General features: G+C 43.3%; 1 protein-coding gene across 2 annotated transcripts in view; it reads left to right on the forward strand.

Annotated features, from left to right (window-relative positions):
- The window catches only part of MRRF (mitochondrial ribosome recycling factor), a 55,766-nt gene that overhangs the window by 13,454 nt on the left and 15,863 nt on the right, over positions 1-26,449 (forward strand). For both annotated transcript variants that reach the window (XM_059925539.1, XM_059925540.1), the window contains 2 exons: positions 2,463-2,581; positions 9,857-9,948. In XM_059925539.1, coding sequence (XP_059781522.1) covers positions 2,463-2,581; positions 9,857-9,948 — 211 coding nt within the window. The remainder of the gene's footprint in view (positions 1-2,462; positions 2,582-9,856; positions 9,949-26,449) is intronic.

The raw sequence follows: 26,449 nt of genomic DNA on the forward strand, positions 1-26,449 counted from the left end.
CTAGGTGAAACAGGCTAAAGACTTAGCCAGTCTTTTATTTTATTTTGTTTTATTTTTTTGCCAGATTCTTTCATACCATCTTTCATTACTATCTGAACCAGCAGGCACTTTTCCTCTTACACGTCCATCTACCAGCAATTTCTGTCTCCAAGATAGTTGATTGCTTTTAATAGTTGTCTAAAATACAGGTTTATTTCTTTGTTCATTCTTGTCCTCTCATTCATTCATCCATCCATCCATACATTGATTTATTCATCAAAGCATTATTGAGCACTTATTCTGTGCTGATTAATAGATGCTGTAGATACAAAGAGAAAAGACATTGTCCCCACCTTCCAAGAGCCTAGATCCTAATGTGAAGGGATAGACAAGTAAACCAACATGTGTAAAACCATATAGCAAAGCAGAGTGGTGAAGACCATGGCTTTGGAGTTGATCAGACCTGGGTTTGAATTCAGGCTCTATTATTAAGAGCTTTTGTGACCTTGGACAAGTTATACTCTGTGCCTCAGTTTCCACATCTGTAAAATGGTGGAGCTGTCTCATAGGGTTATTGTGATAATGAAAGCAAATAAATTACAGAAAGCATTTAGCACCATGTCTTGCCATGGGAAGTGTTCAGTAAATATTGGTTGCCATTATTGTAGAAGTGTGCATAGGATCCTCAGGAGCTCATAAAGGGTTTGTAATCCAGCCTAGGAGGTCAGACAGGATTTCTGAGATTAGATACAATCATAGCTGAGTGTTAAAGAGTGAGCAGGAGTTATCTGAGCAGAGAAGGGCATCCTCAGTAGAAGGATCCTGAGGCAAGAGAGAACAGGCTGTATTAGAGAAATTGTAAGTAGGTTAGTTTGGTTAAAATACAGGAGAAAGTTGAGAAGTAATAATAATAGCATTTATTGGGCACTTACATATGCCAGGACACAATTATAAGTGCTTTCCATAAACTCTTTCATTTAACCCTCATAACAACTCTGTGAGAGAAGTATGATTTTAATGCCCCATTTAGAAATCAGGAAACAGACGCCCAAAAGGTTGAAGGGACCTTCCTAAGGTCACACAGTCAGGAAGTGGCGGGGTTGGTATTTGAACCCAGGTCACTGGTTTTCAGAATCATGGACTTTTCCAGATTGAAGCCAGTGGTGTCAACAGCCTTCTATCTTGTGATGGTGAATTGAGTACTGTGCTTCAAATCAGATCTTTGGGCCATGGTATGGTACTGCATTATTCTAACAACAATTTGCTGGGACAACTCCCAGTTTGTTTAAAAAATTGACCTCCAGCCCCCGACCCTTTACTCTTTGTGTATCAGAATGAGCCATCTGTGAGTGGTTCTTAACGTGAATGGTAAGGTTTCCTTTTAGTTTTCATTTGCATAGGAAATCAGGGAGTTTGAATAACACCCCTTTTCCATCTGTAACTATATACTTGCCTTCTTGACAAGAAAATTTTGCCCAGGGTTTTCCATAATTCAGATAGAGACAAAGATCAGATCCAGGATAACAGTGAAGTGGTAATAGTTGGTGGGGTTTTTTTTTTGTTTTATGTTTTTTGTTTGTTTTTCTTCCTAAAAGGGAATCTAAGTGCCAAAATCAAGGTGGTATCAGGGAACAGTTCCAAACCTGGCTGCATGTCAGAATCATGTGGTGATCTTTAGAAAAACTACAAGCTCCCCAAAATCACAGGCTCCCAAGCCCCTGCAGAATCAGGCTCTCTGGGGGTGGGACCCAGGAATCTACGTGAAAAAGCTCCCTGGGGATTCTGATGCACAACCAAATTTGAATTCCACTGATAAGGGAAAGAGCCTTGATTAGAATTGGAAGTAAGCACACCTGAGTTGGAGCTTGGCTCTTGCGCTTTTTCCTTTGGTTAGCTCTGTGATTTGGCCCATTTAACCTCCCCAAGTCTCTTTCTCCGGTGTCAAGTGGAGACAGTGATAGTGTTACAGACTAGTTGTGAAAACTAAAAGGCCTAATAAGTGGTAACTATTTTTATGTTTATTTTTTGGTGCCTATGGTATACTTGCTTGTTTATATTTAGTTATATTCCTCACTTTAATCCTGTAAAGTATTTTTTAATTGAATTGGAAACCGAGGTACCGAGAACATGACTAACTTGCCTGAGGTTTCATGTTAGTAAATGGCAGTGTTGCTGGAGGGGTGACCAGCTCTTTCCAGTCTCAGCTCTCAAAGTCACGTGTCACAGGAAACCGCTCAGGGCCAGGCAGACCAGGACTGTTGGCTACCCTGGTGCTGGTAAGCAGTTGCAACCTAGTTTTGTCAACATTTCAAAGCCCTTTCCATCACATGACACCACTGCTCCTGTGGAAGCCCCTTGAACCATCTTGCCACATTAGTAAGGGATCCCTAAACATTAGCCAAATCTGAATTGATAGAGACTTAGATGTGGGGCTACCGAAGTCCTTCTGAATTTGAAGACCCTTTATTTCATTTTTCTTTTAGGATCCCTTGATCATATCACTGTGGTAACTGCTGATGGGAAACTTGCTCTAAACCAGATTGGCCAGATCTCCATGAAGTCACCACAGCTGATTTTGGTGAATATGGCCAGCTTCCCAGAGGTAAGGTGGCCTTGCTAAAGGGGTCCCTCTCCATGGTCTCTTTTGGAATGCAGGAGGCTGAGTCGAGTCAGGAGAAAGTGTTCCCTCTAGTTTGGGATGAAACAAGAGAGAAGGCATAATAATGGGAACTTAAGGATAAGAAAAGCTCTCTTCCTGTTTGTAAATTCCTTTTCTGTTTAACTCAAAACACTATAGAGGCCAGGCAAGTAATTTGAATACTGACACGGGCCCCATCTAAGACAAACAGTAGTGGCAGCGCAGTGATGGGAAGGGCTGGGGTAAACTGTGGCTGCTGTGCCCTGTCTGAAGGGAGCAGCCTTTGCCCAGCTCCTGCTGATGCAGAAGTGCAGGCCGGGGAATTAGATATTACCAGGTGTTAAGACGTTTGTTTACAGAAGAAGCCAGTGACCCAAATTTTTATGTAAGATCTTTGTTAAATGTTGATAACTAATTCCCTTTTTTGTGTGTTTTGTTTTAAGACTATGACAAAACCTAATGGGCCATGTTTGGTCTGTGGGCCACCAGTCTGTGACTTTTGCATTAGTATTTGGAGCAAACCTTCCAGGAATTCACATTCCTTTCAAACTGGACTGACCATTGCAGAATATTGCACAGAGCACAGTGCTTCCAAGGCTGGACGGTGGGTTGCATTAGATCATTGCAACCCAGAGGCTATGATTTTAAGTCTGGTTGAGGAAGGTAAACGGGTTTTTCCTTACTGGTCCAGTAAGAATTGACCTGGATCGGGAATCACTGAGGACCTGGAATCTGGTCCCACCTGTCTCGCCAGCTGGCTGTTTGCCCTTGTGTAGGTTGCGTTGCTCTCTGGGTCTCCATTTCCTCATCTGTTAATATGAGGTAAAGGAATCTGAAGTCTCTCCCTATTCCGATGGTCTGTTTCAGCAGTTCTAGCCCAAAGACAGAGACCAAAGTTGAAACTGCTGGATTTGACAAACTGGGTTAGAGATATGAGTAAGAGAAAGCCCTTGCTGTCAGCAGGCTGTTTCAAATAGGAGGGCTCTTGTAGCTGATGTGCTAGGTACATTTGTGAGGGGTATTACTCACTACTCCACCAATCTATTCTCTATACTGCAGCCTGAGCGAACTTGTAAAGATACCAACTGGATTATGTCATTCCCAGGCACCGAGTTTATCAGTGGCTTCACGTAATCTTTAAGTAAGAGATGACTGTGGCCTAGAAGGCTTTGCATGAAATGGCCCCTGCCTGTCTCTGCAGACTCTCCAGTCTTGTGCCACTGTCGCCCTTGCACACGGCTCTAGCCACACTAGCCTTTCAACTCCTCAAACCCTTTGCATCCTCAGGGCCTTTGCGTATGCTCTTTCCTTTGCTCGGAACACTCTTGTCTGGCTAATTGCTACTCATATTTTGGATCATAGCTTACATATTACTTTCTCAGGGAGGTCTTCCCCAATCTACCCAATCTCAATTATTCCTCCACATTTACCACTTTTATACAGCACAGTTCTTTTTCTTCATTGTACTTGTCATTATCAATAGTTATACAGTTATTTACATCTTAATTTTCCAGCTCACTTTCACTAGATTGTAAGCTTGGAATGTAGGAATCATATCTAACTTGCTCTAACTTACACCTAACACTGTGCCTGACACATGGATGCACTCAGTAAATTTTCCTCAAATGGGTGAATACTTGTCTTTAGGTTGATGGAAGGGAGACACTCATTCCTGGTGTTACCGAGGAGCAGAGTAATGGACAAAAAGGGAACTGTCAGCTCTTTCCCTTTCTGGCCCCTCTGAACCACTGAGGCCTCTCTGCCTTGTTCATCTAATCCCACAGGCACTGCGGGCCAATTTAGGGAATAGCCTCCTAATTACACAGTTTGAAGACCTCATCAGGCAGATTGCTTTTCAGAGCCAGCCACTTCTGTTATTAAATAGCAAATGGCATTCACAGAAGAAGCACCTGATTGGCCACCAGAGCATCTTATGAGGCAGGAGGAGGTATTAACAGCTTAATTTTTTCTTAGGAAGTTGGAGTATATCTTAATTTTTCAAGCAAAGCATCTTTGCCATTTCTCCAAGTTGAAATTCTGTGGGTTTTGGAAAAAAAACATTTACAGTCATCTCACTAGAGAGGTTCTTTACAAGGACAGAGTGAGGAAGTGTGAGTTACATTGTCTTTTGAATTCCTTTATCTCATCTGGTGTATATATTAAACAAATAGCTCTAACTAAACATTTCCTTCCTCCAGTTTAGAAGCTGTCCATGCAGTACCCAGGTTTATAGCTTCAAAATGCTGAGCTAATCCTCACTGTGTTTATATAATTCCTTTCTGTTTCATATGCCGTTGGCTTTCTTTTCAAACCTGAGCATTTCTGTGTCATGCCGTAGAGACATGATGCAGATTTACATGCAGAATCTTTTCAGATGCATCAAGGACAGAAAACTGCGTTGCATTTGTTAAGCATGTGTCCTGCTTGATAAATGATGCAGTTGCTGCCTTCCATAAACTTGCCTGCAGCTAGAGTTAATGATTGGAAAAAAAGAAGGGAGTAAAAAAACCACAGCATGATTTGAACAAGGCAAATGAAAAAAAATTCTGCAGGCTCCATTATTGCTCTTGTGGCAGTAAGAAAGCAAATGTGCGCTGAGCGTCTACGGTGTGACCAGGCACTGCTTTCTCATGTTTTGCTTCATGTGATCAACACAGATACTCTTTATTTTTTTATTATTATTATTATCTTTATCATTAAAATGTGTTTTTATTTATTTATTTTTTAACATCTTTACTGGAGTATAATTGCTTTACAATGGTGTGTTAGTTTCTGCTTTATAACAAAGTGAATCAGCTATACATATACATATTTTTTTATTATTATTATCTTTATCATTAAAAAGTGTTTCTATTTATTTTTTAACATCTTTACTGGAGTATAATTGCTTTACAATGGTGTGTTAGTTTCTGCTGTATAACAAAGTGAATCAGTTATACATATACATATGTCCCCATATCTCTTCCCTCTTGTGTCTCCCTCCCTCCCACCCTCCCTATCCCACCCCTCTAGGTGGTCACCAAGCACCGAGCTGATCTCCCTGTGCTATGCAGCTGCTTCCCACTAGCTATCTATTCTACATTTGGTAGTGTATATATGTCCATGCCACTCTCTCACTTTGTCCCAGCTTCCCCTTCACCTTCCCCGTGTCCTCAGGTCCATTCTCTAGTAGGTCTGCGTCTTTATTCCTGTCCTGCCCCTAGGTTCTTCATGACCATTTTTTTTTTTTTAGATTCCATATATATGTGTTAGCATACGGTATTTGTTTTTCTCTTTCTGACTTACTTCACTCTGTATGACAGACTCTAGGTCTATCCACCTCACTACAAATAACTCAATTTTGTTTCCTTTTATGGCTGAGTAATATTCCATTGTACATATGTGCCACATCTTCATTATCCATTCATCTGTCGATGGACACTTAGGTTGCTTCCATGTCCTGGCTGTTGTAAATAGAGCTGCAGTGAACATTGTGGTACATGACTCTTTTTGAATTATGGTTTTCTCAGGGTATATGCCCAGTAGTGGGATTGCTGGGTTGTATGGTAGTTCTATTTTTAGTTTTTTAAGGAACCTGCTTACTGTTTTCCATAGTGGCTGTATCAATTTACATTCCCACCAACAGTGCAAGAGGGTTCCCTTTTCTCCACACCCTCTCCAGCATTTATTGTTTGTAGACTTTTTGAGGATGGCCATTCTGACTGGTGTGAGGTGATATCTCACTGTAGTTTTGATTTGCATTTCTCTAATGATTAATGATGTTGAGCATTCTTTCATGTGTTTGTTGGCAATCTGTATATGTTCTTTGGAGAAATGTCAATTTAGGTCTTCGGCCCGTTTTTGGATTGGGTTGTTTGGTTTTTTGATATTGAGCTGCTTGTAAATTTTGGAGATTAATCCTTTGTCAGTTGCTTCATTTGCAAATATTTTCTCCCATTCTGAGGGTTGTCTTTCCATCTTGTTTATGGTTTCCTTTGCTGTACAAAAGCTTTTACGGATGCTCTTTAAAATTAAAGTTTATTCCATTTTATAGATGAGGAAACTGAGGCTCAGAGAAGTAGAATCTCTTCTGCAGGTTCACGCTGTTGTGTTAGAGCCAAGATTTGAGCATGGGTCTGTTGGACTCTAAAGGCTGTGCTCCTTTCACCATCCATTCGTTAATTCCACAAATATTTTTTGAGTCCCTGCAAGTCAGCTGTTGACTGGAACCTGGATTGTCAAGGATTTGTTCACCTGTCTACAAAAGTTTCATCGTCTTTTGTCCTGTAGCGTAGACATGCACATAGACGCGAATGAGTTAGATTTATTAGTTTAAGAACAGTAATAGCAGACATTGCTAATTGATCGCAGCACGCTTGCGTGCCTGACCCCAGGTGGGGTCTGTGATCTTTCTCGACCCAGTACTCCAAGCAGCTGCAACCAGTGAGTCAGTGTTATCACTGGAGAGCAGCCTCCTGGTGGGCAGCCCTTCAGCGAGGGGGTAAAAGCTAGGAGAGGGAAATGCGATAGAAGTATATGCCTTTTTGTCTGAACCACGAGTAGTTCGGAAGTCACGTTGGGAAAATGACTATAATTCCCTGAGTTTCTGTATCCTTCCATATCAAACTAAAATATACATGTTTAGAGTATTTTAGAACTACCTCTTTTAGTAGATTTTTTTGCAAATGAAACCTCTCTTGGTTCACATTTTTTCTGCATGTGAAAGGACACAGAACATGTATAAAATAGTATAAAATAAGGGTTTTTTGTGTGTGTGGGAGAGTTATAAACATGAAGTGAAAGTAAGTAGATGAGTTTTTCTAGCAGGTCTGAGTCAGTGCATTAATATACTCACTCAACCAGCTTTTACTGAGCACTTACCACACACTAGGCCCTGAGCCTGGGACTGGGAATACATAAATACTGAGACATAGTTGCTGCCCAGCTTGGAAGCAGCAGTGGGTACTCCCTTGCTTGCCTGGGAAGGCTGTGTGGCAACACTTGGGTCAGAGTGTGGAAGGAGGGTGGTGGTGGTGGGATGGTCCAGCTGAGTTATCAGTCAGTCAGTGAGAAGCTTCAGAAAAGGAAGGTTAGGAGACTTGAAATCAGGCCGCTCCTTCAAAGTGGTCATTCTCCTTTTATTGTTAACTTTAGAAATCTGTGTTTCATTTTATTATGGAAGATGGCAGTTTTCTTGCAGAGGAAAATTTCATTTCTTCATCCAGCTCTTTTATTTACCTTGGCCATACCCTTTATACACCAGACCTAGTTCCAAATTCTTTTTGACTATTAGAAAAAAATCAAATTCCCTGTGCCACAATTACTGAATACATTGAGCTAGGGGGTCTGGAAGGTAACAGAGACAAAGTAACGTCACTGGATGGAGAGTTGAGGAGCGAAGTCTCCTCTTAACTCTGCCGGTAACCGGAAGCATGACGGGCGAGGTCTTCACTCCCTTGCTTTTGGTTTTCAGGGACTGTATCTCTGTATAAGGGATGTGACCTTTACCAGCAGGTCCCTGCATTCGTAAGGAAGGGACTGTACCTTGTTATGTCCCAGGTCCCTTCCAGCTCCAGTAGTCTATGGTCAGAGGTACATTTTAAGAATTTGCAGTGTTAAGCAGTGGACACACTGTTAAATTCTGTAGCCCGAGGGGATGGTTTGTCTGCATGTGGAATGCCGGTTTGTCTTTTTGACCTTATGATAATATGTCATGTCCCTGTAGAATTCAGGTCATTTAAAAATGAAATGGATGAGGTTTCTAGGCACTCCCTTAAAAAACAAAACAAAACCTGGAAAAGTAAAATAGGTGTGCAACAAACCCCATTTATTTAAACCAGAAAGTCTAGGGAGGAGCTCAAGGCTGGGAATTGGCTCTGTGAATCCAAGCAATGTGGATTGGCTCTGGTCAAACCTAAAATTCTTTTGAAAATGTCAGAGGCCTTGTTTTCATGAATTCCACATTGTCATGCCAGTGAAATTATCTTTCTTCCACACTGCTTTCTTTTATGCTTTAGGATTGCAAGCCAGGTGTGGTTATAATGTTGCTTGAGGTGAGATGAGGCACTTGGGGAAATCAGTGTACCAGTGTGCCACCTGGCACGTTAGAGAGCAAGGCTGTGTCAGAAGAGACCCTGGAGGATGTCAGGACAGCAATGCATCAGGGAATAATATTCAGTATTCTGAAATAAGCCATAATGGAAAAGAATATGAAAAAGAATATGTAGAACTGAATCACTTTGCTGTACAGCAGAAATTAACACAACATTGTAAAACAACTATACTTCAATAAAATAAATTAAAAAAAAAAAAAAAAGTGGGACTTCCCTGGCAGTGCAGTGGTTAAGACTCTGCGTTTCCACTGCAGGGGGCATGGGTTCGATCCCTGTTCGGAGAACTGAGATCCTGCATCCCGCATGCCTCGTGGTGCGGTCACAAAAAAAAAAGACAGCAGTGCATCAGCTAAGTGATGATATCAGCTCATCGTTATTTGGGGGTTTTGTGCGTTCTTCATTTATTGAATACGTTTATATAATAGCACCCCTTGCCTGGGTGTTACAGGCACCCAGGCACAGAACAAGATGCATGGCTCATGTTGCCTCATTTAATCCTCTTTGAGGTACAGTACCGCAGGGTCTCAGATTACAACATGGAGGCTCAGAGAAGTCAAGCTTGTTGCCCAGGGTCACATGGTTAGTAGAGCCGGGATTTGAGCTGAGATCTTTCACGCTACCTTTCTTGGTGCACACACCAGCAGAGATTCATTGCTCATGCCAAAACATGAGTGAGGTTGGTGTGAGCATAGATGCGAATGAGTTAAATTTATTTACTCATTTCAAATCGGCACTGGTATATTTTGAGTGTAAAATGTCAACTGGAATTTTTAATGTATAAAATCTTTCAGCTGTCTTTACACCAGTCTTTGCACAGATCAGCCCTCCTCCCTTGAGGATTTATTGTGGTTTTGATCTGTGTTGCCTCAAACCATTGAAATCTTTTCAAAGAAGCAGAGCTGTTTTCTTTTTCTTTTTTCTTTCTCTTTGCTTTTTCCCTCCCGCGGTACACTAGTACCAGGAGTGGACATAGTTTGCTATTCAGCTTGATCAAAGCACTCTACACCAATGTAACTTCCTGATCTTACTGGTAACAGAACTAAATGTTTCCATGTTCTGCCAAGATGGGTTGCCAGTTATCGATGGAGGGCTTGCATCTGGTAATAATTATTTACTAATTCTGTTTACCTTTTGATCTGGTTTTCAGTGTACAGCTGCAGCTATCAAGGCTATAAGAGAAAGTGGAATGAATCTGAACCCAGAAGTGGAAGGGACGCTAATTCGGGTACCCATTCCCAAGTACGTCTGGCTGAAATTCACATATTTTGACGTAATGGGGCAGTTGTCTTTGGAAGGAAACCAACACTCCATGATCCTGTTAGACTGATAGTGTACTTTACCTTTACGTCTCATCCTGGCAGACTCCAGCATCTTTTGAGATCCGGTTTACTTATTCAGATGCAGCAGTGAATCTGACAAAGTTCTTGTCCTCATGTATTTTACATTCGGATTGGGAAGATAGGACACATAAATAGAGAAAGTCATTCCAAATAATGAAATGCTGTGAGGAAAGAGAAGGCAGTGTGATCCATTAGAGAGTGCCTTGATGAGAGTGATGGTGGCAGGGACAGCTTTAGCTGGGGAGGACTCTAAGGGAAGTCACATTTTGACTGACAGTTGAATGATGAGGAAGAGCCAGCCTAGGGGAAGAGCTTTCCAGGCAGAGTGAACAGATAGCCCAAAGGCCCGGAGTCCGAAAGATCTCGACACTTGTAATCTCTAACCCAAGTTCCTTGAAGAGTCATTTTCCCATTAATCCTCACTTGTTGAAGAATTTTAGGCATAAGAACAGAATATTGTTAATTACGTAAATATATAGAACTTAGAGTTTCAAATGCATAAAATGTATGTTTATTTTTAAATTAAAAAAGCAATGATAAGACCTTGGTGTATTTGATGAAGAGAAAGCCATTGTGTCTGAAACTCAGTGAGGGAGGGAGAGAGTGGGGCTGGGGGTGATGGGCTGGTGAGAGGACGGTGCTCTAGGCATTACAGGCCGTGGTGAGGAGTGGGGGCTGTGCCCTCATTGTAGTGGGCAGCCATTGGAAGCACTTAAGCAGAGGAGTGATATGATCTGATGTTGACTTTTTGGAGGTCTCTCTGGCTGCCAATTAACAAGTGGAATGTAGGGAGACAGGGCAGACGCAGGGAGCATAGTCGGGAGGCCACTGCAGTAGTCCAGGTGAGATATAAATCTTCTCAGATTCCATAGCAGGCAGAATCAGTTTCTCCTTCTGTAATCTCATTTCTTAGTTGTTTCTAAACCCCTCTTCCTACACAGTGCCTCACATCTAGCAAGTCCCAAATAAGTGTTGAATTCATTCATTCAGTCACTCAACAAATATTTATTAAGCACTAACTACATGCCAGGCCCTTTTCTAGTTGTTGAGATAGGGCAGTAAACAAACAACAAGAAGTCCCCATCCTCCCAGGGCTTACTTTATTGTTGAGTAGGCACAGTAAAAAGAGAAACAAATAAATACGTAATGTAATGTTAGGTGATGATAAGGACTATGAAGAAAAATAAGCAGGCTAAGGGGATAGAGAGAGTTGGGGGTTTTATTGTAGGCAGGAAGGTTCAGGAAGGAAGTGATGTTGGAGCAGAGACCTAAGTGAAATGAATGAATGAAGCTTCCAAATAACTAGAAGAGAAGTGGAGTGTGACACTTGCTGAGTCATTATGTGCCACACATCGTCCTGTATTCCTTTATAGAGATTGCCTCATTTGTCACGCAATCTCTGTAAAGTAGGTTTTTCCCCAGGTGTGGAAATTTAGGCTCAGAGAGGTAAAGTAATATCTCTGAGGTCACACAGCTTATGCTGAAGCTGAGACCTAAACCCAGGTTTAGTTGATTCTAACGCCTCATGATGTACCCATGCTAGCAACAAGAATTAATACCAACACTGAGAGTCCAGGAACTTTCCCACTGAACTTGTTTCTTGCTTTATGGCCAGAAAATGGCCTCCTTATTCCATTGTGTACTCGGTACTCTGTAAGTCAGAATTAACACTCTGCTTTGAAATCATGTTAATTGGGAGCAATATAACCTAGGGTTTAAGAAGCAAATAAACCTGAGTTCAAGTCCAGTACCTGTTTGCTTGGTTAGTTCATTGATTCGCTTAGCAAATTTTCTACAAATGTGTTATGTTCCAGCCTCTGTGCTGGGTGCTGGGGATGTATGTGGACCTGATGTTTGCCTTTGTGGAATTCAAGGCTGTGCCGGGCCCCTTGTTTATATTACCGGCAGCTTACTTGTGGAATTTACTCTTACCCATAGTTTATAGATGAAAAAATTGAAATTCAGAGAAATTAAGAGACTTGCTGAAGATCACATGGCCAGTTAGTAGCAGTCAGGACTTGAATCCTGAGTTTTTCTGTTACCATAGTCCGGGCTCTTTCTCCTGCACTCTCTATCTAGATGGGTAATTCTGGAAAGTGCCACGTGTACTCATGGACATCAGAAGCAAGACTTGCAAATGGAATGGATAGTAGTCAGCAGCTTTACTTTTTCGTTCTTGCTCTCCTGTCTGAAATCTTGGAAAAGCCACTTAACCTCCCTGAGCCTCGGGTTCCTGATGCACAGGCTGGAGGGGTTGTTCTCAGTGGTCGGCCAGGTCCCTTCTGGAGCTCCAGAGTGCTGCGATGCTGTGAATTTATGCCGCTAAATGCTCGTTGCTGACTTGGATTCTTCTTAGAGTGGCCCATTGTAGATCATGTGTTTCTTTCAAAGAGCTCGTTGATATAATGTGCGCCTCTGCAGCCCCACACGAGTTAATGATTGCCCTTGTGCCTTGTATATGAGTTTGAAAGATCAGTGAGTTTAACTTGAATTTCCAAAGACACGGGGATCTGTTACATTATATTTTGCATTATTTTATGTTGGTTAATGGGTGTAATCCAAGAGAAAGTTGACGGACCAAAACCGTCTGCTCCTGCAAACCTCATTTTTTATACGCTTTCTTCCCTTTGACAAGGTGGTAAGGTCATGAGGCCCCTCACTGAATTATACGTTTGGTACTTTTCCAGATAAAAAATGAATGATCTGTTCTTTATTATGGAGGCTGTGTCATGTGAGAGGATAAAGGCTGATTTAGATGTAAAGAGGACCAAGGTTTTTATTTGGTTTTGGCAGTGACTTCCATATGACTCTGGGCACGTCACCCTAACAGCTTGCTGCCTTCTAGCTCCGTATTTGTAAAATAAATGAAATAATACATAATGGTAGCTAGAGCTTTGGTGAGATTAGCAGAGAAAATAGATTAAGTAGCGTGATCTCCTTAGAGGAAAGAAGCTATATAAATGTAAGATACTAATACTATTTCAGGAGACGTAAATTTTTCCATATATACATAATTTTACTTTAGGAGAAAAGGAAGGAGTGAGGAAGGGGACTGATATGTTGAGTACCTACTATGTGCCAGGAACTGTTAGGTGCTTGACATATACAGGAAAAGTGGAAAAGTCGAATAACGGTTAAATTTGTGCCTTGGTATCACAAAAGCATGAAATTGAGTTCTGACTCTTCTGCTTTTCAGCTGTGTGACAATGGCAACTGTCTCTACCTCTCTGAATCTCAGAGAGCTCCTCTGTAAAATATTTATGGGACTGGCCTTACATAGTTATTGGGAGATTTCAGTGAGATAATGTGCACAAAGCTTTTGATGTTTATCAGGCACCCAGTTAATGCTAGCAAATGTTCCTTCATTCCTTTTCATAAATAGATAGGCACATCCCTCCCTTCAAAGGATGGGGAAACTGAGATTCCAAGAGGTAAGGCATTGGCTCCAGGTCACACAGCTGGTAATTGGCAAAGCTGCAAGGAGGAAAATAACACACTAAAGCTTATGTTAGGAGTTTGGGAGGTGGGAGGGAATCAGAAGCATAAATTCCCATGATCAGTTTCTGATGATAAAATTTCCAAGTTTAGTTCTATAAAAATTTACCTTTCCTGGTTGATTGTGGTTCTTCCTCTGCCTAATGATAGTCTGCAAGTTTGCTTTTTTGCCTTCACTCTGGATGTTGCCCAGAGCTAAGTTTTATTTTCAGTTGCAACAGATCTCAGCTGGTACCTCACCCTCATCACACTCCTCTGATTCTTATATTCTTATTTAAATGAGTCTACTGAGTACGTGACTCTTCCTATAATCTGCCTCTGATCATTTTGGGAAGTAGGCGGAGAATAAATCCTAAAGCAATAACAGGTCAAACTTGGAGCCTGGGTGGTGCATATCACCAAGCCTTCTTTTCAAAGCCTCTGCGAATCCAGCTGTGTGTGGCTGTGTGCAAGTTTTTTCCTGGCTTTCCTCAGTAAAATGACATTGGACCTCACTGGCTCTGGGTTACATTCGTCCGCAGTGACACTGTGTATAGCTTTTGTTTTCTTCTCTGGCCAGTGTTCTTCCATTTAGAGCAGTCCGTCAACTGGACGGATTCTTTGAACATTCCTGTTAATCAAGATTCACTGAAATAGTTTCTTCTATTTTTCTTTCTTATTTATGTAATCAAGTTCTGGGTCCTATTTATAAACCACCTGCACTACAGGTGTAATGCCTGGAGGTACTGTGCTGAATGCTTGAGGGTTTCTCCCTGAATTCTCACACCACCGCTCTGAGGTTGGGAGACTGCTCTTATGCCCACTTGCCCGATGGAAGACCTGAAGCTCCCAGGAGTCAGTGCCCGCTGTCATAGGGCTACCAAGGGGCAGAAGCACGATGGAACTCAAGTCTTATTTACTGCCTTTTTCCCTGTTTTCTCCGGATAGCAGCTTTTTCTGGTATATCAGTCTTCCACTTCTTAATCAGGGACCCTGAAACGTTTTGAGCAGTTTATTTTGATCAGAGGCCCCACCCCATTCACATCTTCATTATGCCCCCAAACAAACAAACAAATACTCCCTTACTTACTGTTTTACCAAATATTGATGAGAAAACCACACAAAGTAGAATGAGGGTGCTTTGGTTTGAGAGCACTGAGTTCGTGTCTGGCTTTAAAGAAAGCTGTAAGGAATCATGAATTCACCGAAGAAATCAAAGTGCTTAAGGTTGACTCATTCCCCCGCGAAGTTGCATCCTTCCTGTATTGTCCTCCTCTTTCATTATTCTTGTCAGTGTCTGCGTTGGTTTTACTTTAAGTAGGATTAAATAAAAAAGTACCGGGCTTCCCTGGTGGCGCAGTGGTTGAGAATCTGCCTGCCAATGCAGGGGACACGGGTTCGAGCCCTGGTCTGGGAAGATCCCACATGCCGCGGAGCAACTAGGCCCGTGAGCCACAATTACTGAGCCTGCGCGTCTGGAGCCTGTGCTCCACAACAAGAGAGGCCGCGATAATGAGAAGCCTGCGCACCGCGATGAAGAGTGGCCCCCGCTTGCCACAACTAGAGAAAGCCCTCGCACAGAAACGAAGACCCAACACAGCCATAAATAAATAAAAATAAATAAATTTAAGAATCCCTTCTACTTGCTCATTGAATAAAATTTAAAAAAATAAAATAAAAAAAATTAAAAAGTACCTCCATCCTATTCTCCATAGGGCACTACTTTTAGCACGTTGATTTTCCAGATTTTTTTCTGTGCAACTTCAGACACGTGTAAATCTCCTTCTCCATCTTTCTTATAATGGTATGGGATTATATTACACGTACTCTTATGCAGTTTCTTTTCTTTTCTTTAAAAATTTATTTATTTATTTATTTTTGGCTGTGTTGGGTCTTCGTTGCTGCACGCAGGCTTTCTTCTAGTTGCAGTGAACGGGGGCTACTCTTCGTTGCGGTGCGCGGGCTTCTCATTGCAGTGGCTTCTCTTGTTGCAGAGCACAGGCTCTAAGCGCCTGGGCTTCAGTAGTTGCGGCATGTGGGCTCAGTAGTTGTGGCTCGCGGGCTCTAGAGCACAGGCTCAGGAGTTGTGGCGCATGGGCTTAGTTGCTCCACGGCATGTGGGGTCTTCCCAGACCAGGGCTCGAACCATGTCCCCTGCATTGGCAGGCGGATTCTTAACCACTGTGCCACCAGGGAAGTCCCTGCAGTTTCTTTTTTTAACTTAACGTGTCATTGCTCTCTCTGAGGAGAGTTCTTCCTTACTCTTTTTAAGGGATACGTAGTGCTTGCATGTTACGTATAACATTAAAACGTTCTCAATTGTTGAGTATCTTGGTCATTTAAAATTTTTTCTCGTTTACTAACAGTGTCGTAATGATCTCCTAAGGATCTTCCTGTTCTTCTGCTGGGAATGGGAAGTGGTAGAGGCGGGACCGTAATTGGGGAAGAAGTGAATGGAATGTGGGGGGACTTGGTGTAGCTTTTGTTCCTTGATTGTCTCAGTGCTTGTTTGCACCAGTGTGCTGCATATTGCTGAGCTTCTTGGAGACATGGACACTTCAGGGCCAAACAACCATCTGCAACACACCCGAGTGGCCCCTCCAGTGGTCCTCAGACCCAAACCTGACGTCACTCTCTTAGGAAACCCCATGGATATTTGAAGGGCCTTCCTGGCTCACTGCATGGCAATAATAATATTAAGCAAAGTGACTACTTACTGAGTGCACACTGTATTCTAGGCCTTATGCTGTATTACTTAAGTCATTCTGTTATCCCCTGTTTTTTATACATGAGCTAAGTAAGCCTGAGAGATGTTAAATAACTTGTTCAAATTCATTTAGCTAATAAGGATAGAATTGTGCAGGATTTAAATATGGGTCTGCTTGACATCAAAGTCTATTCTTAACGTCTATGGACCTCTGAGAGCACTTTTTCTTTTTGTAATAAGGGGCAGTAATTGGTATTTTAAAATTTAATTATATACCAACCCAAACCATGTGGAGCATAATTGCCAAAGCTCAAATCAGGATGCATAATCTGAAATGAATTTATGTGCCACTTTTTGGTGTGAGAAGCACTCTGGAATATAAAGTATTTGTCTTTTTGTTTTTTAAACTTTGGATTTATTTATTTATTTATTTATTTATGGCTGTGTTGGGTCTTCGTTTCTGTGCGAGGGCTTTCTCTAGTTGCGGCAAGTGGGGGCCACTCTTCATCGCGGTGCGCAGGCTTCTCATTATCGCGGCCTCTCTTGTTGTGGAGCACAGGCTCCAGACGCGCAGGCTCAGTAGTTGTGGCTCACGGGCCTAGTTGCTCCGCGGCATGTGGGATCTTCCCAGACCAGGGCTCGAACCCATGTCCCCTGCATTGGCAGGCAGATTCTCAACCACTGCGCCACCAGGGAAACCCCTTTTTTTTTTTTTTTTTTAGGTAACTTTATTGAAATGTAACTTACATATAAAACATGAACCCATTTCAAGTGTACATGATGATGAATTTTGACAAATATAGGTCAAATATATATCTTGACTGTAACCACCATCTCAGTCAAGATATAGACCAGTTCGGTCATCTTGAAAGTTCCCCATGACCCTTTGCAAGTCATCTGGCCCCAGGTGACCACTTAACTGCGTTTATGAGAATATAAAGTTTTTATGCTGAAATGTGAAACTTCTAGAGTATTTGTAAATTTATTCAGCAGATATTTATTAGCACCTACTATGTGTCAGGCATAGTTCTAGACATGGAGGACACAGCGGTGAATAAGCTAGACAAAGCCTCTGCCTTTGTGGAACTTCTACTGGGGAAATGGACAGTAACACACACATGCAGTGTGTGTGTCAGCTGGCCATATTTTTCTCTCTGTGGAGAAAAAAAATAAAGGATGTCATAGATGGGGGTAGTGAGCCGGTGCAGTTTTAAGTAGTGTGTTCACGGAAGGCTTCGGGGGAAGGTGATAATTGAGCAGAGAGCTGAGGACATGAGAGAGCAGACTAGGCTTATATTCAGCACTAAGGCAGAGGAAGCAGCAATTGTAGAAGCCCTGAGGTGAGGGTCCACCTAGGGTGTTCAAGGAATAGTGAGAGCACTCATGTGTCTGTAGCAGAACAAGGGAGGGGAGAGAAATAGGAGATGAGGTCAGAGTGAAATGGAGAGGCCAGTATCATGTAAAGTCTTTCTATTAGTCAGTGTTCTCCAGAGAAAAAAAACCAACAGGATATATATACATCCATACACACACATGTATATACATACATATATGTAGATAGATTGATGTATGTATGTATATGTGTGTGTGTGTGTATAAAGAGATTTATTATAAAGAATTGGCTCATGTGAATATGGAGGCTGACAAGTCCCAAGATCTGCAGTCTTGGGAGACAAACTGGGGACCCAGGAGAGCTGATGGTGTGGGTCTGATCTGAGCCTGAAGTGCCTGAGAACCAGGAGAACTGATGGTGTAGTTCCAGGCTAAAGGCCAGGAGGCTTGAGACCCAGGAAGTGCCGATGTTTCAGTTTGAGTCGAAGGCAGGAAAAAACCATTGTTCCAGCTTGAAGGCAGTCAGGCAGGAGGAATTCCTTCTTATTCAGGGGAATTCCCTATTATTTTTGTTTTAATGCAGGCCTTCAACTGATTGAATGAGGCCCACCTATATTAGGGAGGGCAGTCTGCTTTACTCAGTCTATTGATTTAAATGTTCAACTCATCCAAAAACACCCTCATAGAAACACCCAGAATAATGTTTGACCAAATATCTGGGCACACTTGTGACATATAAAATTAACCATCATAGTCCTAATAGACCCTTATAAGGATTTTGGCTTCTACTTGGAGTGAAATGGGAAGTCTCTGGAGGATTTTGAGCTAGGGAGGGACATGCTCTGATTTAGGTTTTGAAAGGGTCATTCTGCCTGCTATTTTGAGAATTATACTGTAGGAAGGCGAGGGTGAAAGCAGGGACTGGTTAGGAGCTATTGTAGTAATCTAGGTATGGTGCCTGGACTAGTGTGGTAATGGTGTTGGTTAGAAGTGGTCAGATTCTGGGTACATTTTAAAGGAAAAGCTGCCAGGATTTGCTGACAGATTGGTTGTAAATTTAGGAAGAAGGAACTCAAAGATGACTTCAAGGTTTTTGGCCTGAGCAACTGGAAGGATGGAGTTTCCATTTACTGAGATAGGGCAGATGTGGGAGGACAGGCTGGGTGTGAGGGAAGAGCAGGTTTTGTCCATATTTATTTTGAGATTCTACTAGACATCCAAGTGGAGAGGTCAAGTAGGCTGTTAGGTATGTAAGTTTAGAGTTCTGGTGACAGGTGTGGGCTCAAGAGAGAAATCTGGGAAGCATGAACATGTAGAAGAAGCCATGAAATTAGATGAGATTATTTTAGAGAATAAATACAGATAATGAAGAGAAGGGTTTGGGAACTGAGCCTTGGACAGTCCACATCAAGGTTTATGGGTCAGGGTGATAAGGAGGAACCAGCAAGAGAGACTGAGAATAAGTGACCAGAGAACTAGGAGAGTGTGGGGTCCTGGAAACAAAGGAATTGTTTTAGAGGGGAAGGACTCATCAGCTACACCAGATATTGCTGACGGGTCAAGGAAGAGAAGGTCTAAGAATTGGTCATTGGATTTAGCAACATGATTTATTTATCAGTTAATCTCTGGGTATAAAGGAAAGCACAAGGGCTTTGGGGTAAGACAGACCTAGGTTCAAATCCCTGTTCTCTCATTCTCTGGGTATATCAGCTTGGGTCCTCTGAAAACAGATGCCAGGACAGAATTAGATGTGCAAGAGATTTATGGGCAGAAAGGCCTGTGAAAGAGACAGGGTGCGGGTCTGCCACTGGTGAAGAAAGGAGAAGAGGAGGACTGGGTAGAAGACGCCTCACACTGCAGTGCATTTCTGAGAAGGTCAGCCGGGCTGATGGGGCGTTCCTGAGCAAAGATTGCCCATCAAAGGAGTCTCTGTGCCACGGGTGGCCATTGGCTGACAGAGGCCTGGGGAATGTGCTCACTGTAGTGACCTTGGGCAAGTCATTAAATTTTGGAAACTTCAGCCTCCTTATCTGTAAAATGGGCGTTATTTCTATGATTTTTTTGAAGAATAATGGGATGTTATGTGTGATACTCCTAGAGTGAGGCCTGGTGTGTCATAAACTTTAATTCCTTTTTCTTATAGTATTTGTTATTATCTAATTCTCCTGGTTAAGGAGTTCTTGGAAACATTCTTTTTCTGGTTATTTGGGAGTAAAACCAGCGATATTTTCTTTCTGTTTGTTTGCTGACTGCTCTTTTTCAGTCCTTAACACTCTCTTTCCCTCTCTTCCTCACTAACCCCCTCCCCCAGCCCCATGTTCATTTTTTTTTCCTATCTTTTCCTCCATTTTTAGGGGTGGGAGGAGTTGAGTCATTATGTTGTAATTATCTTGGAATTTAAGTTGCTCAGGAACACTGTAGTTTGTTTGTTAATGAGCACTTGGTTTGTTCTTTGAATATGAATTATGGTGACCAAGACCTCCTGGAAGGTATATCCCAAAGAAGAAAATCCGCTGACTAGTCCTGCCTGTGGTGTGAGATTTGCTTAGTATTTCTGGAAAGGCCAAGGGACCTTGGCTCTTCTTGACACCCTCAGCCCACTGAACTGCTCCCCAAGGCCTCACAAGTGTTGGATAATTGCCATCATTGGCTCCCACTTTTCCTTCAGGCGTTGCTAGTGACGATAGACCTTATGCCTAGGCCAGGCTCCTGCCCTCAGACTTTGTTCCAAGGTGACAGCACGGAGGAGAATTCTCCTTGGGATCGGACCAGGCAGTTTCACCAGATTACAGTTAAAAGCCCTGGGTTGTGGTTCTCCTAGGCTGGATTCTCTTTCTCAGGTGTTTTTTCGCAGCACATGCTGATGTACAGCCTCTCATGGACGGTGACCAGGTTTTTCTAGGGAGGGCAGCTGGTACGGCAGGGTAGCAGGGTCCCCAGGCTGCGTTAACAGGGAGGGGTAGCTGCTCTTCAGCCAGGGAGAGCTGGAATTGATACCTGGGGGAGCCAGGGTTACAGTCAGAACAACCTGAATAAGAGAACCAGTGAAATGAGGTGTGTGACCTCAGGCTAGTTACTTCAACTCTCTGAGTCTCGGTTTCCTCAGCTGTAAAATGCGGTAGTAGCAATATTTACTTTTCTGAAAAGTTATTGGGAGAAACTCTTGTGGGGGATAAAGGGGAGAGGGAGCAGGAGTAGACAAGGAGAGCCTTTAGACCGTGATGCAGGTCTGATACCAGTGAAGAAAGGAAAGAAATTCACTAAATGAGAAATAATGTTATTTTTAAAATCTTCCTTATCAAGTTAACTGTTGTTGCTGAGCGTTCCCGTGACTTTTTCTGCGTGGTGATTGTTAACTGTTATGGGGAAGCAGTTACTGCCATCCCACAGGTGAGGAGATCGAGACATGCTGCCTGCCATTAAGCTTTCCACCTAGGAGACAAGTACTGTTCAATGACGAGAACCAGATAGGCATATGGCATCTTTTAATAGCTTTATTGAGATATAATTCACCCATTTAAAGTGTATAATACAAAGGTTTTTAGTATATTCAGAGTTGTGCAACCATCACCACGTTCAATTTCAGGACATTTTTCATCACCCCACAAAGACACCCTGAACCTACTAGCGGTCACTCCGCACTTCACCCCAAATCACCCTCCTAGGGATTGCTCTAGGCAGCTACTAGTCTGCTTTCTGTCTCTATAGATTTCCCTATTAACATTTTATATGAATGGAATCACACAGTATGTGGTCTTTTGTGACTGGCTTTTTTCACTTAGCATAATATTTTCGGTGTTCATCCATGTTGTAACATGTATCAGTACTTCATTCTTTTTTATTGCCACATAATATTGCATTGTGTGGATATGCCACATTTTATTTATCCTTTCATAAGCTGATGAATATTTGAGTTGTTTCCACTTTTTGGCTATTACGTATAATGCTGCTATGAACATGCTTTCAGTTTTCTTGGGTATATACATATGAGTGGAATTGCTGGGTCATGTGATAACTCTGACTTTCTGAGGATCTGCTAAACTTTTTCACAGGGACCACACATTTTACATTCCTACCACTAATATTTAAGGATTCTAATTTCCCCATCTCCTTGCCAGTACTTATTGTTGTTACTGTTATTGTTATTATTACCATGCTCGTGAGTATGAAGTGGTATCTCATTGTAGTTTTGACTTGCATTTCCCTAATGTTAACAATGTTGAGTATCTTTTCATGTGCTTGTTTGCCATTTGTACATCTTTAGAAAAATGTCTATTCAAGTCCTTCACGCAGTTTTTAAATTGGGTTGTTTGTACTTTTGTTGTCGAGGTGTAGGAGATCTTTATATGTTCTGGATACTAGACTCTTATCAGATATATTATTTTCATCTCTTTAATTATAAAAATAATACACATTTATTGCAAAAATTCAAATCCTACAGAAAAATAAAAAGTTATTTTATTGTTCCCCAAATATTCTTCCCAGAAGTAACTGTTGGTAAGTTTAATATATATCCTTCCAGATTTTAAAAGATGCGCACACACACACACACACACACATACACACACACACACACACGTACATATTTAGTTTACATAAACGGGATTAAGTATCTGCAGTGCCACAACTTGCTTTTTTTGTCTTAACAGAATCTTCTGTACATCTTTTCCTGGTGATCTCATTGTTTTTGTGCCTGCAGAGAAGTACCGTTTTGAGATGGGTATAATACAGATGAAGAAACTGGGGTTCAGAAAGTTAAGTACTTTGTTCAAGGTCACAGATTAGTAAGCAGAGGAGTCATTATTCAAATCGAATCTGTTTCCAAAGCCCACGTTCCTGCCACACTATCACATTGCTCTGCGGGCTGCTGACCTGGAACCTCCCTCCTTCTAGCTCGGTGGCCTCTTTGTCTAGCTGCTGTATCGCTTTGTGGATCTCGTACCAGGGATAGTGTGTATAAGGTGCACATTCTAGGAAATATTGATAATACCGTTTTCTTCCATAACTCGCATACATATAAACCTTTAGTGATGGTGAAAGAAGAATCAGAGGAGACCGCCTAATGACCTCATTCGGGCTGGGGCAGCCACCAACTGCGTTTGAGCAACTGTAGCTGCTTTTCCAGCCCTTTTCATGCCCGCTGCCTGTTCGCCATCGCTGCTTTCCAGGGCCGTTCATTCATTCATTCTGCTGGAGGACTTCCAGTACAGTACGTTGTTTGTCTCGACTTCCAGGCCTGGCGAGCCTCCGTGCAGTTTTAGGATGGCTGCTTTCTCCTCACCCAGCCTGTGGCTTTTTACGAGAGCCTCCTACTATTCAGGTCCCAAGTGTGTGGAATGGGGGCCCCCTCCCTGCACAGATGTTCTGTTTGAAACACACAAGAAAGTGCAATCAGGAATCAAGAGCGGAGCATGGGCTGCGGAGAAAGTTGCCATCAACACCCGTGCAGAAGCTGCGCCCAAAAGGGCAGCCTCCTCCTCCCCCTGCCCGTCTTCTGTTGTCACCCTCTGTGTCCTGCACCTACTTACAGAACCTGGCAGTTGGCCGCTGGAGATCAGCTCACTGTTCTACTGCCCACCTGTAGGGACTCGCTTTCTCCTTTCTCCCCACTGTGCTTAGACTTGTAGGGGAGCCGGAGGAGTAGCCGTGAACTGTGTGTCTAAGCAGGCCTTGGTGACCGAGCAGTGCCCTCCACGTCCCTGCAGCTAGTAAGATTAGCTGCTTAGATTTGTCTAGCACCAGCAGGGAGACCCGGAATTCACGAGTCAGGCTGCACTGGGCTCAGATCCCAGGTCTAGCAGGAACTTGTTGTGTGGCCTTGGGCAGGTTACTTGGTCTGTCTGAGCCTCCCTTTTCTAATCTGCAAACACCAGGTAATAAGGCCACTAATGTCATAGGAATGATGTGAAGGTTCACTCAGCTAATGCACAAAGTGTGCGTCACCCCAGATCCTGGCACGTGGGAAGAGCTCTGCAAATGTTAGTCATTGTTCGAAGGCGAGCAGATGGCACTGGGGCTAGAGGACTAGGCAGTTACCAGTGGGCCTTGCTGCGATCATAATGTTTCCTCCTTCTCTCCCCATCTTGCTTTATGTTCTTCATAGCACTTACGTGTCGGTTTATAGACTTACGTGTACTCTTTCTCTCCTTCACTAGAATGTGACTAGGCCAGTTTATTTATCTCTTGGTAAAATAAAATACAGTGTGTGTTTGTGAAACAAAAAAAGAAGACTGTGATTAGGTGGAGCCTCGTCGGTTTTGTTCATTGCTGTATCCCTAGACCCCGAAACGGGGGCTAGCATGTAGTAAGGGCAGTAATGCAGTCAGTGTGCCCACTGCTGTGCCAGGTGCTACTTGTATATTAACTGCTATATTCATAACAGTCTTTTGAGGTAGGTATGTCATTACCCCTATTTACAGATGAAGACGCTGAGTCACAGGGGAGGGGAGTCCTTTGTGCCCAGTGTTACACGGTTAGTAAGGGGAAGGACAGGCGTCTTCCTCAGAGCCTGGGCCTGTAGCCACTCTGCGCTGCTCGCTCTCTCTAGTGGGAGACTTCACTATTATTTTTATTACTGATCTGATTGACAGCTTTTAAAATAGTCAGTACCTACATACTCAGAATTCTTTAACCATCATCTGTCATTCGCTCTTAACACTAACTGTGGAAGAAGAAAGGTAACATTTTTATTACTCCCCCCGCCCCCATTTACAGGTGAGCAAACAATAACAGATAGTGTTTCTTGAACATGTCACCGTGACCGGCACATTTAGTAACTCTTTTGATCCTTACAACAATCCCATTAACTTAGTGGTATTATACACATTTGACAGATGGGAACACTGAGGCAAAGAGGTAAAAGTACTTGCCCAGGGCCATACGTCTAAGAAATGATAGATCTGGGCCTCAAACCCTGGCAGTCTAGCTTCAGAGACTGTTCTCCTAAACACTTCAGTAAACACCCTTCTTTGTGATCTAGGGAGGAAAAGTTAATTGTCCACAGTTACCCAGCCTCTAAGTGGCAGAGCTGGGAGTGGAAGTCAAGTCTGCCTTGACCGCCAAACCTGTGCTCTTTGTCCTGTACTCGAGAGCTGAGGTAAGAGTTACCTCCACGTATCCCTGGACTTGGGTTTCCAGCCTTCTATGGTGACAGGGAAGGAGAACGTGAGTGACTTCTTCAAGGTCACTCAGCTGCGAATGTGGAGCTGTGACCCCTGACCTCAACCTCGTCTCTCTTTCCACCATGCTGGGCTGTATTTCAGGATGGCATGTCTGGTTTAGCCAGGCCTCAGTCACCGGACAGGCCTTTGAAAGCAGGTGCCCACTTGTGTCCCCAGAGAAAACCGAAGGCACTGCTGATGGTAGAAGTCCTTCCAAAGTGTGTGTGTGATTTCCTTTGGGCTAGAAGGACATCTCGTGTCTTTATGAGACATGTAAGACAGGCTGGTGAGCTGGAGGGGGGTGGGGTAGGGTGGGGATGGGGGGTGGTGAGGAAAGAGGGGAGGGAGAATTGTGTCCCTAGGAGCACAGGAAGTCTGGCCGGGCTACACAAACAAAAACATTTCCTTCGGGGCCAGCGGCCCCAAGGCGTTGGGCAGCGCCCACCAGCAAACAATAAAGCAGGCCTGTGTCTGCTGCTGATTGCAGGCCGGTGCGCTGCTGGCGGGGAGTCCCCCAGCAGCCCAGCGCGGAGGCGGGCAGCAGGCTTTCTCTTGGTGGAGCTGTCAGAGATGCGCTTCCACAGGCTGTTTGTTCCCTGGAAGTGGGACACCCTTCTCCCTCAGCCTCCTGCCTCCCGTGGCCCCCATGCCCGCTCTCACTCTTCCCGTTCTGCCCCTCGCTGCCTACTAGCCACTCAGTAGCCTTAGTTCCTAGTGACTGAATCCTTTTTGACTGCCTTCTCCCCCAACCCTCGCATCCTGTCGTCCCCCAGCCTTGGAGATTCTGTAGTAAGGAAAGTGGCCACCCTGTATTGAGCTGCTGCAGTGCGTACGCACTGGCCGTGTGCCGAGCCCTTGCCGCCAGCATTTCATTTAATCCTTGCTTCCGCCCTCTTAGTAATATTCTTACTTCTATTTTACACGTGAGGAGACTGAGTCAGGAGAAGTTGAACAGCACGCTCACGGGTCTGAAGCTAACAAGTGGCAGAGCAGAGATGCCAACTTAGGTCTTCCTGGCTCTAACACGTTCCTTTCTACCTCTTTAAGTCCCCTTTAAGTGACCAAAGATCCTTTTGAAGTCTGACATATTATATTGGGCTGGCCAAAAAGTTCATTTGGGTTTTTCTATAAGATGTTACGAAAACCCAACCAAACTTTTCTGACCAGCCCAATAACTGGTTTTTACTGCAGTTGCCACGCTGAGCGTAGCTTCCTCTGATGTACACCTGATGAATGGCTTTGCACGTGTCCCGTTCTCACTGAAACCATAGGAAGTATCATTTCAGTCGGGGGGACTCTCTGCTTTGTGAGTTACCAGAGGGGCATGCCCCTCGGCTTATTGTTCGTGGGAACATGCTCAAGGAATTTTGCAGGAAGCCCCCATCCAGGATGTTACTGGAAGACCCGCCTGATGGAGTTTGTACAAACAAAGTGTGACCCTCCCAGCTCAGCCAAAACCCCTGCCTTATGCGGGGAGGCTCTCTGACCCTGGCGGAAAAGGCTACTGTCTTCATCACCCAGCCGAGAAGCCGCTACAGGCTAGGCCCTGAGCTCCCCATCCGCGGGCCTAGAGGCTTCTGGGCAGACTTTTGCCATATCCTTAGATCTGGTTTGTACATTGGTTTCTGCACAAAATACAAGTCTGATCACGTTTCCTCTGCCTCACTCAGACGTCTGTGATATCCCATGTTATTCTTAGAAACAATCTACTAAGACTCTTTCTTTTT

The sequence above is a fragment of the Balaenoptera ricei genome, chromosome 6 (assembly GCF_028023285.1).
Source record: "Balaenoptera ricei isolate mBalRic1 chromosome 6, mBalRic1.hap2, whole genome shotgun sequence".
NCBI classification, from domain to species: domain Eukaryota; kingdom Metazoa; phylum Chordata; class Mammalia; order Artiodactyla; family Balaenopteridae; genus Balaenoptera; species Balaenoptera ricei.